Here is a 13,589-nt window from a genome sequence, read left to right as displayed (position 1 = left end):
TTCCACATGAAGACCGTTTTTTACCATGTTATCTTTTTGGAATAAGCAACATGTTAAATTCAAAAGAACAAATATTTCAATTTATGGTATCTAAATAGTCACATCGATGAACTGATAATTAATTTCTAAATATTCCCATATACATAAAGACCCTTCATTTTTTTCTCGGTAAAATAGGACCGTCTAAAGTTTCACATACACTTGTAAATGTTCCATTAAATATTCACATTCATTTGAGTCTACTTTTAATGACCTAATGTATCCTAACCAGACTGCTTTGCGTAAAACTACAAAAAGGTTAAAATCAATTCAAATATAAAACATGATGTAGAACAACCCATGAGCATGCAGTTGTCAATGTAATACTCTGAACCGATTTTAAAACTAACAAATTGAAATCTTTTGGGTAGCAAGGCAGAGGTCGAAATGCAGATTTTATATCCATTTATGCCATGCGTGCATTTACACCAAGCGATTTAACTATTTACACAGCATTATCAAGCGATGAATAATGTACCGTAGTTAACTTGAATCTATGAAATCTGAAATCATTCACGCTATGAGTATGAGGGTAAGACAAATTTGTTATTAAGGATGTGAACCTAGGGTGAGGGATATAACTTTTGAAATCAGTGATATGTTTATATCATAATCAATTTCACCAAAACCTAACAAGCTTTCCTTTGAAACAGAAATGAAATCAGTCCAAGTTACGTTGATACTTGTATGAGCTTGATGTAAAATGCTGAATACTAACATTCCAATGATTTGTAAGAGTTGTGTCCCTACCCAATGTCTCAAGCACCAGTCTGTATTTTTTCTTCGGAAGTAAGCAAATAGGTTAGCATCGCAAATATGAATTTTGAACAGGTTATGTTGCTACACGATTGAAGTCATCACTACAGAAGTTTTATGGTCGTCATCATGAACTCGTGGATCGTTATGGTGTATCCATCAGCACCATGAAAACTGATTTATTCAACGGGTCATAGTTTTCCTTTCCTCGTTTGTCTACCCCGGACTTGACTTTGTATGAGCAACTCGGCGGGTGTTTCTAGAAAAGCAGAGAACGCTTACCCTACCGGTGCACCTGGTCCATGCTCCTAGTTTTTAGTGGAGTCCGAGTTGCTTATTTACTTTTGTTACTTTGTATGTATGATGTTAGTCACTTTATGTTCCTTGTTGTGTATGACTGTTTTCATGTCTGGTCTTTGTCCCTGGATTACATTCTTTTGATTACCGCTATAACCTTGGTTCCTTTGATTACTCTTTGAAGTATACAAAAAGACCTGCTATTCTACAATATATAATTTCATTTTGAACTTTTTTCGATTGCAGATCTTGTATTCTTCAGAACCAACTTGTGATTGTCTCATGCGCAACAAGTAAACCATTATGTTGCAGTTTAATACCATCTTTAAATAATTCAGAATTTGAACATGTTTGGAGCGCATTGTCTAAATCAACGTACAAGTTGAATTGTAAGCCTGCTTTCAAACATCATACGTTTGTATATCTGTATGATGTTATCTGAAAAATTAGTGCATATTTTGTTCATGATTTAGAAGTGGAAGTCTTGTATATTGTTTATATGGTGCCTAACTATTGAACAAAAACACTCATAAGTACAAAGAAAAAAAGCATGCTAAAGCCTACTTTGAAATTTGCTGTTTATTTCTAAATATATTACACAATGCAAATGGGTCCTTTCCTGTGCACTTTACGCATATCTATAATGGCAGTTGTTTTAGAACATCTCGTTTTCAAATACTATTCACAATTAAATTTATCACTTCGTGTACTGAAAGAAACCTAGGTTTCCTTTGCAACAAAGAGTAACCATAAATTACCTTCAATCAATGACTTAGACTTTGATAGAGTATTATAAATCCGTAATCTAAATTGTTTGTCATAATTATAGATCGTTTTAAAAATTGCATCTGACACCTCTAATTAAGATCATTTATGCAAATAAACAGCTGTTAGCATAGACTGCTTCTGTACTACAATTTATTTTAAAGTAATTAAAAAGCATCTGTCTAGTGTTTCAATATTCTAAACCTTATAATTTCTTGCTTTTTGTGGAATGGGCTTTCTCTTTTCGTGAAACCGTAAGGGATGGTTATCAAGATTTACATAAAGGTATGCTTAAGAAAATCCTACTAAAAACTGGATACATAATACAATAAATAAATTAAAATAATACATCGTAAAATAGATTACTTCTATTGTTTTGAAAGCATTTTTAATGTTGTGTATCAATTTACGTAACGTACATAACTGCTTTGTTATGAGTGTATGTCTTATCAAATTACTCAATCTGACAAACAAACTGCTTTTTGCGATTGGTAAACGTATCGTGCCAAAGATACCCGGCTGCTTTTTCCATTTCTATTAAGACTTCATCAAGATTTTCCTCCGGGTCACCACCATTCACGTCCCAGTTGAAGAACTTGATAATGCTACCATCATTATATCGATAAATGGAAGTGCCGGCATCTCGAACTCCTTGAATAAAGACGTCTCCAAAACTGCCATTATTTTCTTTAAAACCAGCAATTTACAAAAAGAAACAAAAAAACAAAAAAGCGGAAAATTAAAACAAGTTTTAAGAAAAGAAACTAACAATAAAATAAACACTTATTGAAAAGAACTTTCTAATCTTAATGATCTGCTTTTTTTTAGTTTTATGCAACAAATTAACAAAATATTGGGTCACCAACAGTAGGATACTTTAAATGGGTCAAAATTCAAATACGTGACCTGAACGTGAATACAGGCGATCTTATTTACCCGTTTGTCAACCCAGGACTTGACTTTTTATGAGTAACTCGGCGGGTGTTTCTAGAAAAACAGAGGACGCTTACCATAACGGTGCACCTGGTCCATGCTCTCAGTTTTTAGTGGAGTCCGAGTTGCTCATTTGCTTTTGTTACTTTGTATGTATGATTTTAGTTACTATATGTTTTTTGTTGTGTATGTCCGTTTTCATGTCTGGTCTTTGTTTCTGGATAACATTCTTTTGATTCCAGCCATAACCTTGGTTCCCTTGATTACTCTTTCATACACAAGGTAGCTAATCGAATAAAATTACTTATCAAGACTGACGAAAAAGAAAGACGCTGACTTCAAACGTTTTGAGTTTTTTTTTCATAATCGTATGGTGTTTAGGATTTGCGTAAATAATACGAAGGAGTAATCAAGGGAACCAAGATTCTAGCAGAATTCAAAAGAATATAATCCAGGGATAAAGACTAGACGGGGGAATAAACACAATCAACAAAATCATGCAATAAGCAAAATAACAGAAGTAAAAGTACAACTCTCACTTGGAGCCTGGACCAGATGCACCTATAGGATAAGCCTCCTCTGCTTGTCCCGAAACACCAACCGAGCTGCTCATAAAAAATCAAGTCTAAGGTAGACGAAAGAGGATAGAAAAAACTATGGCATGTTAAATATATAGGTTTTCATTGTACACCCTAACGATCCAGGAGTTCATGATAACGACCATAATTTTTTGTAGTGATGACTAATCTTGTAGCAACATTATCTTTTCCAGAAGCCTGATGGTGACAAATTTAGCACAGTACAAAAAGTCTGAATTGTTACGGCATGTTCTGGAATAAAGTATGAGTTGTGATATGAAAACTACCAAAATGATATGCAGTATTTGTTTTGTGAAATAAAAAATTAAAAATATTTTTGTGTCAATTGGTATGTTACCGTATATAATTGAGATATACAATTTAGAATGCAAGAAACTAAAGTTACCTTTTAATTTCAAATTTAGCCTTACCTAAGTAGTTCCTAACTAACAGTTCCTTCCATCCTCTATCTATTCTTACTAATGACGAATTATACGTTGCGCATCCAGTGACAGCTTCCTGATGAAGAAGTGACGCTGTGCTAACTCGAAAGCAGAAACAAAATTTGTAATCATAATAAAAGCCGTGCTGTTGAGGGCAACTTTGTTCCGGCAATTTACAATCTGAAAAGAAATGTCTTCATGGTAATCATGAATAAAATATTGATGATATCACTTACGTTATTTTAAAATAGCTTCATTTCGACATTTCTTTTAAAAATATTAATGTTACACTCGATGAAATGGGAATCTTTTAAAATTGTCTTTTAGGTCAATGCATGTAAATTCATACCTCTTACAATGTAGTAATATTTCCAATTACTGTCCGGCACACTCCCCGTCAGTTGTGTATTGATGAAGTCTGAATCAAATAACCTACATAACTTAGAATCATCTTTGTACTGGTAGGATAAGCAATTCGTATTAGATCCACATGTTGATAAACATTGTAAATGACTGCTAGTAAAAGTTGACCCCAGAGTTCTCTCAGTTATTTTTCTATTTTCAAAATCAGGGTTCGCTGAGCTGCGTAGCTTTTGTTTCCGAATGTCAGTGCATTGAACATATAAAACAAAAGCGGTAAGTAAAAAAGCCTTCTTGCATAACAGCGTACCCTCAAAGAAAAATAAAAACATAATGATATTTCAGAAAATGCGTTTGTTAAATGAGATGCCAAATAAATCTTCAAGGGCACTTATTTCATTTAGTATTATTAGAAGATGTTCCTATCCATTCCAATAACGAACGTCGCATCAAAATAGTCTGCTTACTGGTGATGGCTTATTTTATTATGTTTAGCTACCGCTAATTATTCGCACGAGTGAACATAACAATAATCAAAATGAAAATATAATTTCTTTCCAAACTGTTTAGAAGAAAAAAATATGTTTTTTGAAGTAGCCCTTTGTTTCGTCTTTTTTTTAATTACATATTGATCAGTTACAAATTATCATTGCTAACTACAGACATACATTTAATTTGACTATTTGATAATATCAAAACATTGTACAGTAGGGATTCTATGATTATACAAATCTATAGAAATACTTTTACCAACAACACGAATAAGCATAATAATTGGTTATGTCGAATGTCGTATGTAATTTTTCAAAATCATTCCTGTCTCATAAAGTTTAATTTTTTATATTTTATATTTTTTATAAAATCAATATTTAATTACTATTTCTATTTTTCATGTAATACTATACCGTAGCATATGCATTGACTTTTAGATAGAAATTACATCATAGTATATTGTCACCTTAATATCTTTTTGATGACATTATTTCCGTGACAATTTCCAACTTTTGATTGAATTTTGAAAAAGTGGAACTGAGACAAATCACACAGTCATTGGTTCTAAACAACAACGCATCATTATTAACCCACCTGCACACAGATGATATGCAGATTTCAAGTCTTTTAAATTAGAGGTATTGATCTAACTAGAAGTTAGTTTGTGTTAGTCTATATATATATTTCGTTTTAATTTGTCGCTGCTTTGATAATTGACATGGAAGCTGGATAATGTTTTCGTTCCACACGTTTCTCTCAAATATCACCAGTGACGTATTCTGTCTTTTAATTGACTGAACGAATATGACGTCATTTTAAATACTTTTATACGTTTTAATTCATACTCAATTAAACAAAAACACCTTTAAATATTTTTATCTAATTACTTGTATCATTTTTCGGTACAAGAGTACAATAATTAAGTAAATTAAGATAATTTCATCCTTGTTTTTTCATTTTATTTCATAAGCGGCAACTTATATCGTTGGTGATCCGAGTCTATATTTTTAGCGATCCGAGGGTATTGATGAGGGAACCAGAGTCCACAATCACAAACAACCTCGTAAAAGAGCTATGTGAATATTTTTTGTTGATTTAGAAAAAAAATATTATTACTTTTCTAGTGCATTCCCGAAATTTTTTAAACATGTTATATTAAACTCTTTAAAAATTTTACATTGAAGTCACCCAAAACAAAACAGAGAGCATCTTTAAATGAAACTTGTGTAAATTGCATTACTGTAGTAGGTAATATAAATCACAATATAGGCTTCCTTACATATTCGTAAACTACAGATTAATGTATAAATTGTAAGCAAATTTTAAAAAAAAATCAAAAAGGCTGAATTCGAAATAACGTATACATCTATGGATACATTTAAGAATATGGCTAAATGTGTATAAGTTGTGGCAAATAGAGGAAAAAAACCGAAAAAATGTATTCATTATTCAAGTATTCATAACCTCCAGAAATTACTAACGCGTTTGTATAGTTTGCCTTTTAGAAGAAATTGATAGGTCAAATATAGTTGAAATGTACTATTGAAAAATAGCAGGAAAACTTTTACGCACATTTTGCAAAAAATAAGCAGTCAAAAAATGTCGAAGTCACAGATGCTTCAGAGTAAATTAAAATAATTGTTCAGATGTTTTCTAGATGTTTTAAATAAGTTTTAGACAAAGAAGACATAATTAAGAAGAATGATGTGCCTGATTCTTGCACAGAATGGTATTAGCCTTTTATTTGAAAGTTGTTTTTCATGTCTGTTTTTAAAACTTTAAAAGAAAGATTCATATGAATTTAAACTTTTTGGTTAATGTAACAATATTTAAAAAAAAAATATATTACATTTACAAACTTGAGTGATTGTGACACTTATATTTCAGTCAAAATTTTAAAATAAAAAAAATTAAAATATATATTGCTAATTGTATGAGCACAAAGAATTTTAATTTTAGTTATTGTCTGACAGTAATATATTGGGCAAAAATGTCAATATCAGTTTCATGTGGATAGCTGCAACACACTTATTTGTGTCAAAAATCTTTGAAAAATAACATTTATATTTTTTGCAAATTTAATGAGTGCAAGCACTTGAAATTTTACTTAAAGGTTTTATAATGCATTTTGTAAGGACGCTTACCCTACCGGTGCACCTGGTCCATGCTCTCAGTTTTTAGTGGAGTCCGAGTTGCTCATTTGCTTTTGTTATTTTGTATGTATGATTTTAGTTACTTTATGTTCTTTGTTGTGTTTGTCTGTTTTCCATGTCTGGTCTTTGTCCCTGGATTACATTATTTTGATTACCGCTATAACCTTGGTTTCTTTGATTAATCTTTATAATGTAAAACTTGGCAAATTGTAGTCGCGACACATATTTGTAGTCTAAATTCTACACTATAACATATTTCAATATATTGTAAGAGAGCAAACACTTTGAATTTCACTGATGATCTTATATTATTGTTTACAATGTTAAATGTGTCCATTTTTGTGTCATGTTGATGGCTTTGACACCAAATGTTCAGTCAAATTCTCAAAATTTGCATATTTGTGCAAATTGTATGAGTGCAAACACTTTAAATTTCGATAATGGTCCAAAATTATAGAGTAAAGTATCACAAATGGCAATATTTTATTTATGTTGGTGATTGCGACACTTTTAGTCAGAAATTTTCAAACTGTATCAGTGAACACTTTTCTTAGACAGATCAGTCTACAGCAGTTGTATAAAATGTTAAAATTTTCAAAATCATTAACAGATGAATGGCTGCGATACACATATTTCAAATCAAATTAAAAAAAACATATTTCTTCCATATTTCAAATCAAATTAAAAAAAAAAAATTCTTCCATATTATATGAATAAGGGCAAACATCACATTCATTTTTTTTTTAAAAGTGGCTTGATATTACGATATCAGTATCATGAGAGTGTCAGACATACCTAGTTATGTTCGTAAAACTTTTCAAAAAAGACATATTGATTTAGAAATTATATGAGCGCAGACAATTTTAACTATAAGGGCTATAGACTATTGCACTATTATTTTAACTGACGTTTTTCAAAATGTTCTTTTAATGTCCATTATAGGAATATGTTACATGTAGGTATTTTGCATGCAGAAAAGATAAAACGAATTTCACTCATCAGAGCATTGCCTTGCCCAGTCTCCCGTTGTCTAATTCATAGTCCCCATCCACCATTCTTTTCGTCACATGACCCCATTAAACAGGAATTTCATTCTATATTGGTACGGTAATAATTCCAATAGTCTGTTCTAAACATATAATTCACATTAAAATTCAGTAATTTTTATTGTATTTTAATGTCTTTTACATAATTATTTCCCTTAATTTGAAATTAAGCACATTTTTTGTATTTCTTTAAGAACAAGGGTTATATGATAAGCCATTTGTAAATGTCTGTTTACCATGTCAATATAAGCAAAATGTCAAAAATTATAATTAGACGGCTTTAATTTTGAAACATGAATCGCCTTTTGCACCATTCTTAGCTAGAGTGCTACTTAAATTACCGTCTACTCAAATTGTTTGGACCCTGTAAGTAGATAAGTGTTGCCGTGGATTACTTTAGAGAATGAATAAAAAATATGTTCCCTGAATAAGATAGTTCATTCAACCGTTCCAAACGTTGCCATTAAGCATATGTTTTTTATAATTACAAAACAAGAGGCTACCAGAAGCCTGAATCGATCAACTGGTTGAATTTTGCCTTTCAAAGTCTTTGATAGGACTTATCATAAGGATCACTTCAACAATTGAAAGCATCATTCAATCTGTCATAGTTTTCAAGATATTGGCTGAAAACTGTTAACAAGTCGTGCTTTCCCCTTTCACTTTATCTCTAGTTTTCTAGGAATATTTTTAATTTTGAACTCATTATAAAGTTCCTTAACAAATAAATTACGGAAACTCCATTTTATCATTGTTTTACTACGGGCTGACCATTTATTCTTCATTATTTTACAATATTGTAAAACAATTACGAGATTTATTTTACATTTTCGTGACGTATTTCGGTAGCCTTCGACCCGGCATATTTGTCAATACTTTGTCTGTACGCTTTGCGCTATGTCAATTTAAATGGTCGCTAATGAAACATTGCTTCGTATATTTTATAATGAAGGAAAGGGCGAATTAAAGATAACGATGTTAGATATGACAAAAGTTGTTTGTATCTTAAAGGTCACATTGTTCATACATTTACAATTACAATGTTTCATTCATTGACGATTGTTATTGTTTCTTTTCATACATGATGGCGCACGTGGCACGTGCTACCGTGTACGTTTGTAAGTGAAATACAATATAACTTTTCTAAAACATAATGTTTAATATTTTTATTAATATGAATTTGATGTTCATTTACACGACTGAAATAATTAAAAACAGCTGATAAATATCGGAATGTTACGTGTGTTTGTTTACATGATTAAGGTTGGCAGTAATATACACTCACTAGCAACGCCGAATATGTCGCGTGCTGCTCATAGAGCAATCAAAAATCAACCTCAATTGTGGCTTTTAAAAAGATCATATTGTGATGACGACCGTTAAATTTCTGAGCTGATAAAATTAACAAAGGCTAAATATACGTATTTAACGATATTCTACTATACAATTTAGGTCAGTGTACAAACCGTTGGCACAATACTAACATATCAAATGTGAAATGAATACTCAAAAGGTATTAGATATCGGTAAATTGCCACACAAAGGGAAATGTAAAAGTTTGAAGAATAAAATCATCGCGCGTGTCATAAAATTATGAGTTCGAACTGCTTTCTTATCTATTAATAGGTTAATGTATATTTCTGAAAAAGAACAAGGCGCATCACTCGTGTCTTTGATATTCATTTCATTTAAGTGAATCAATTGTATGTACTTCTCGACATCTGGGAAAACGCAGAGGTTAAACAAGATTTACATTATGAAAACTTATATAGCAAGCGGGCGGAAGTTAAACAATGATTTTGCTGAGTACGCGCGAAGATTTTGCAATGAAACTAAAGGCCGGTAGCGACACAACACTAAACAAATATGATACTTGGAATTCGTTTAATGTTATAGAATAAATTGCTTCGAAGGAGTTATAGTTCATTTTTTTTTTAAATTCTATTCAAAGTAGGTATGTTTTTTTTTATATTTTTTCAAACGAGACAATTAAATACTGTGAATCATTGCTCCAGGGGTACCAATACTCGTGGTTGACGTTATTTTTCAAACGAACATGAGAATTTTGTTCGTAGATATGTAAGAGTTGATATGTAAGAGTTGTAAAAAGAACATCGTTTAGCTAGATCCTTTAATCTCAGTGTCCGCTGTATAGATGACGCACTATTGTTAAACGATCCTAGATTCGGGGACTTGATACATCGCATCTACCCAAATACATTGAGATGAAGGATACTCCAGACACTGAATGGTCAGCCTCATATCTTGACCTACATTCAGATCGATAGTTAAGGAAAACTATTGACCAAACTTTACGAAAAACGTGATGACTTTTCATTCATTGTCATCTTTCCTATCATATGTGGCAACATCCCTTCAGCACCTGCGTATGGAGTGTTCATATCACTCATACGTTATGCCAAAGCTGTTTTCCTTAACTACGACTTTTGTGCTAGGACTCTTACAGTTAGGATTCTGGAACAGGGTTATGTTGCTACAAGATTGAAGTGAACACAACAGAAGTTCTATGGTTGCAATTATGAATTCGTGTTGCTTATTAGCTGTTGTTTCTTTGTGTGTATTATTCTAGTTATTTAATGTTCTTTGTTGTGTATGTCTGTTTTCCATGTTTGGTCTTTGTCCCTGGATTACTTTTTTTTGATCTCCACTAGAACCTTGGTTCCCTTGATTACTTTTTCAAGTCTGCGAGTTTAGGACACTAAAAACTGTCGTTTCATGCTTTAAATTTGAAAACCAGAACCAACAAATTCAAATACAAATGGACTTTCTCTTTTCAACATTATATGAGCACAATTATAGAGATAAAAGTCAAACAATATGTAACTACCGACACATAACAACATTAATTGTATGTAAGGGATATTACATGGTAGGTACAATTCAATTTCTTAAAGAATACATACAAAGAAAGGGTTAATTGATAGACACGTAGTTTGTAAATACTGACACATAAATAAATGTACCTTAACTGTAATAGTAAGTGCAACTTTAATTTCTAATGATAATACATAAAACGAAAGGGTTAATTGATAGGCGAGTATGTAAATACAAACACATAAACCATTACTTTTAGGTAAGGGATTTAACATGGAAGGTACACTGCAATTTCTAATGATAATACATAAAAAGAAAGGGTTAATTATTGATAATCAAGTGTGTAAATACAGGCATATAAAACATTAATTTTAAGTAAGGGATTTTACATGGTAGGTACAATTCCATTCTTTATCTAACTAAAACAGACTAAAGAAACTTAAATGGAAAGTGTTATTCCACACAGTTTAAATGTGAAGCGTCATTACTCCACTTGACTAATGAACTGGTGTTTCAGTTTCGACGTTGTGTCGAACCATGAAAATACAGATGCAAGCCTCATTCTGATAGCAGCCGCCTGATTCAATGCTATTCCAGTTAAATTACTTGATAACGCTTCCATCGCTGTAACGAAATTTAGACGTTCCGATGGCTTTAAACCCTTGTATAAATATGTCTTTTACATCATTCCTTAACCCTGATACATAAGAAAATCATAGTTACAGTCATTTTCATTTCAAATGAAATAAATATGTATGTCAAATCATTATCACTTTAGAATATTCCAATTCCAAATTGCAAGGACACAACATTCTTAGAGATGATTATACATGTAGTATGTTTTCTTTACCGGCGCATTTTATACAAAATGATATAGAGAACATGTATTCGGTAGTGTGCTTTGCAATCTTTTTTTTTCATTAAATAAAGTTAATATGGGGAAGAAATACGAAATTTAGAATAAATAACAGAAAGAAACTTACGTATTGTAAAAACAAATGTAAGATATAAATGCTTACTCTTTAACTTTGATTGGTTGATGACTGCTGTTATGCGTAATCTGGAGTAATAAATTAATGCATCGAACATACTGTAAAAATACTGGGACTTGTAGTTGTTTTAGCAAATGCTGAAATTAAGATGATATTTATGGGTTATATTGTTTGCGTCCACTGCACAATTTTTGAAGAAGTAAATTATTTACATCATTAACAGTTAGAGTTTTTATTTCATTTTATCATATTTAAAGAGTATAAAACTTTGTTACACAATCAGTTGAAAAGTATCTTTCAACAATCCTGTTTGTTTTCTCTTTAACGCAATGGCTCTAAACAAAACACATTTTCTGTTTTCGTACAATATATAATATCTTATAAAATTCTGTATTTTTTAGCTTTTTATATTATTCATATCCATGCATACTACGTAAATAAGTCCGGAACAACAACTCCTTCCATGCCCTGTCTAGTCGAACCAAAGACGAATTATACATTGTACAATGAGAGGCAGCTATTGAATACAGAAGCTCAGTTAGGTCAAACGGGAAACAAAAGAACAACCTTTCATTGTAGATAAACCCGTTCTGTAAGGGACAGTTTTTCTCTATCAGCTGACAGCCTACAGAAGGAAAAAAACACAAGTGAAACCGTTTTATTGGGGAGTTTTCTTCTTTTCTACAGAAAGAAAGTGAAAACGACAAATCCAATTCAAATGAATTACAAAACACTTAATTACTTTTTTATCAATGTGCTATTTCATAATGATTGTGTTTATAATTAATGATTCAATCTGATTTGTGTATTTCAATTATGATATGGCATGTCTAACAACTTCGAATCCTTATCTGAAAAGTATTGTTCGATAAAGAAATATAAAAGCAGGGTATGTGATAGATGTCAGAAAAAAAAAACATTATCTCACACATACTTCTCTAAGTTACCCAAACCAAAAAGTGACAAAACATTACTTTAAATGTAACCTTTATAACATGCTTCCTTTTAAAACTACTTTATGTTGGTGAACGCAAGTATAATACAATTACATGCTGGTGCTATTTGATGATAAAGTTACAAGTTGTTGCCAGAAGCTTTAATTCTGCATGTCTAGCTGTAAAAATGACGTAATACTTTTAATGTTCCAGTTTTTACAACGAGTGTAAATTCGCGTAACTTATATATTTAAAAGATATTTTGCACAAACGACCTCGTTTTTTTTTGTTTTTCACATACATAATTTGATTTTTATACCGGAGCTCAAGACCCCCGATACAAATTCGAAAGTAAAATTCGCTTTAAAAATGATTATGTATACCTCTGATGATATTGTAATATTTCCAGTGATCTGCCGGTACTCTCCCCGTCATTTGAGGGTTTATGAAATCAAGTTGAAATAGTCTACACAACTTTGAATCGTATTTGAACTGATAAGACGTACATATATAATTTTCGCCACATTTAGAAAGACACTCAGCATTACTTCTACAGCCAAAGATTCCAAGGTTTGGTTCGTTATTGATTTATTATCGTCAGCAGGATACACCTATACCAACAACGATCGTTTCCTCGCAGTTACTGTCACAAATGCAACTATTTGTATGATACATACCGTTTTCAACATTTTCAAACTTTAGAGTAAAACAGTTTCATTAATTTCAAAGAACGGAGGCCTTACATTTTAAGTAAACATATTACCCAAAAAGTGAAAACTTTTACCCCTTCTTCGCTAAAACATGGTTTCCGAATTTGACATATATCTATATATATCAAGAGCCAAAAAATAAATGTTCATAGTTTCCTAGCAATTAACACCATGAGTTATATATATTCTAATTAAAACTTGTACTATGTATTTTAGATAATTATACATCAAAATCATTTGTTTAACCTAAAATTT

At 31.4% G+C, this 13,589-nt stretch overlaps 1 protein-coding gene and 1 long non-coding RNA gene across 2 annotated transcripts; both read right to left on the bottom strand.

Annotated features, from left to right (window-relative positions):
* Positions 1–1,721: 1,721 nt before the first annotated feature.
* LOC148605407 (uncharacterized) lies at positions 1,722–4,601 on the bottom strand. Its single transcript, XM_088549948.1, has 3 exons — positions 4,161–4,601; positions 3,800–3,991; positions 1,722–2,544 (listed from the first exon to the last, which is right to left on the bottom strand). The coding sequence occupies exons 1-3, from the start codon at positions 4,501–4,503 to the stop codon at positions 2,312–2,314; spliced, it is 768 nt and encodes a 255-aa protein (XP_088406074.1). The 5' UTR covers positions 4,504–4,601; the 3' UTR covers positions 1,722–2,311.
* A 6,144-nt stretch (positions 4,602–10,745) lies between these two features.
* Positions 10,746–13,300, bottom strand: LOC148605406 (uncharacterized). Its single transcript, XR_015916094.1, has 4 exons — positions 13,008–13,300; positions 12,257–12,314; positions 11,717–11,826; positions 10,746–11,394 (listed from the first exon to the last, which is right to left on the bottom strand). It is a non-coding gene; the product is annotated as an uncharacterized LOC148605406 (long non-coding RNA).
* Between the last annotated feature and the right edge of the window lie 289 nt (positions 13,301–13,589).

This window comes from Perna viridis, chromosome 10 (genome assembly GCF_037379345.1).
Source record: "Perna viridis isolate PV_CMFRI_1.1 ecotype Kerala chromosome 10, ASM3737934v1, whole genome shotgun sequence".
Lineage (NCBI taxonomy): Eukaryota > Metazoa > Mollusca > Bivalvia > Mytilida > Mytilidae > Perna > Perna viridis.
This window is presented reverse-complemented; position numbering and strand designations above follow the sequence as displayed.

Excerpts from the sequence above, each read along its gene's own strand:
- LOC148605407 (XM_088549948.1), bottom strand. The coding sequence starts at position 4,503 with ATGTTTTTATTTTTCTTTGAGGGTACGCTGTTATGCAAGAAGGCTTTT. Across the intron at positions 3,992-4,160 it reads ATATTACTACATTGTAAGAG|ATTGTAAATTGCCGGAACAA; the intron begins GTATGAATTTAC and ends ATTTCTTTTCAG. Across the intron at positions 2,545-3,799 it reads GTTAGTTAGGAACTACTTAG|AAAATAATGGCAGTTTTGGA; the intron begins GTAAGGCTAAAT and ends CTGGTTTTAAAG.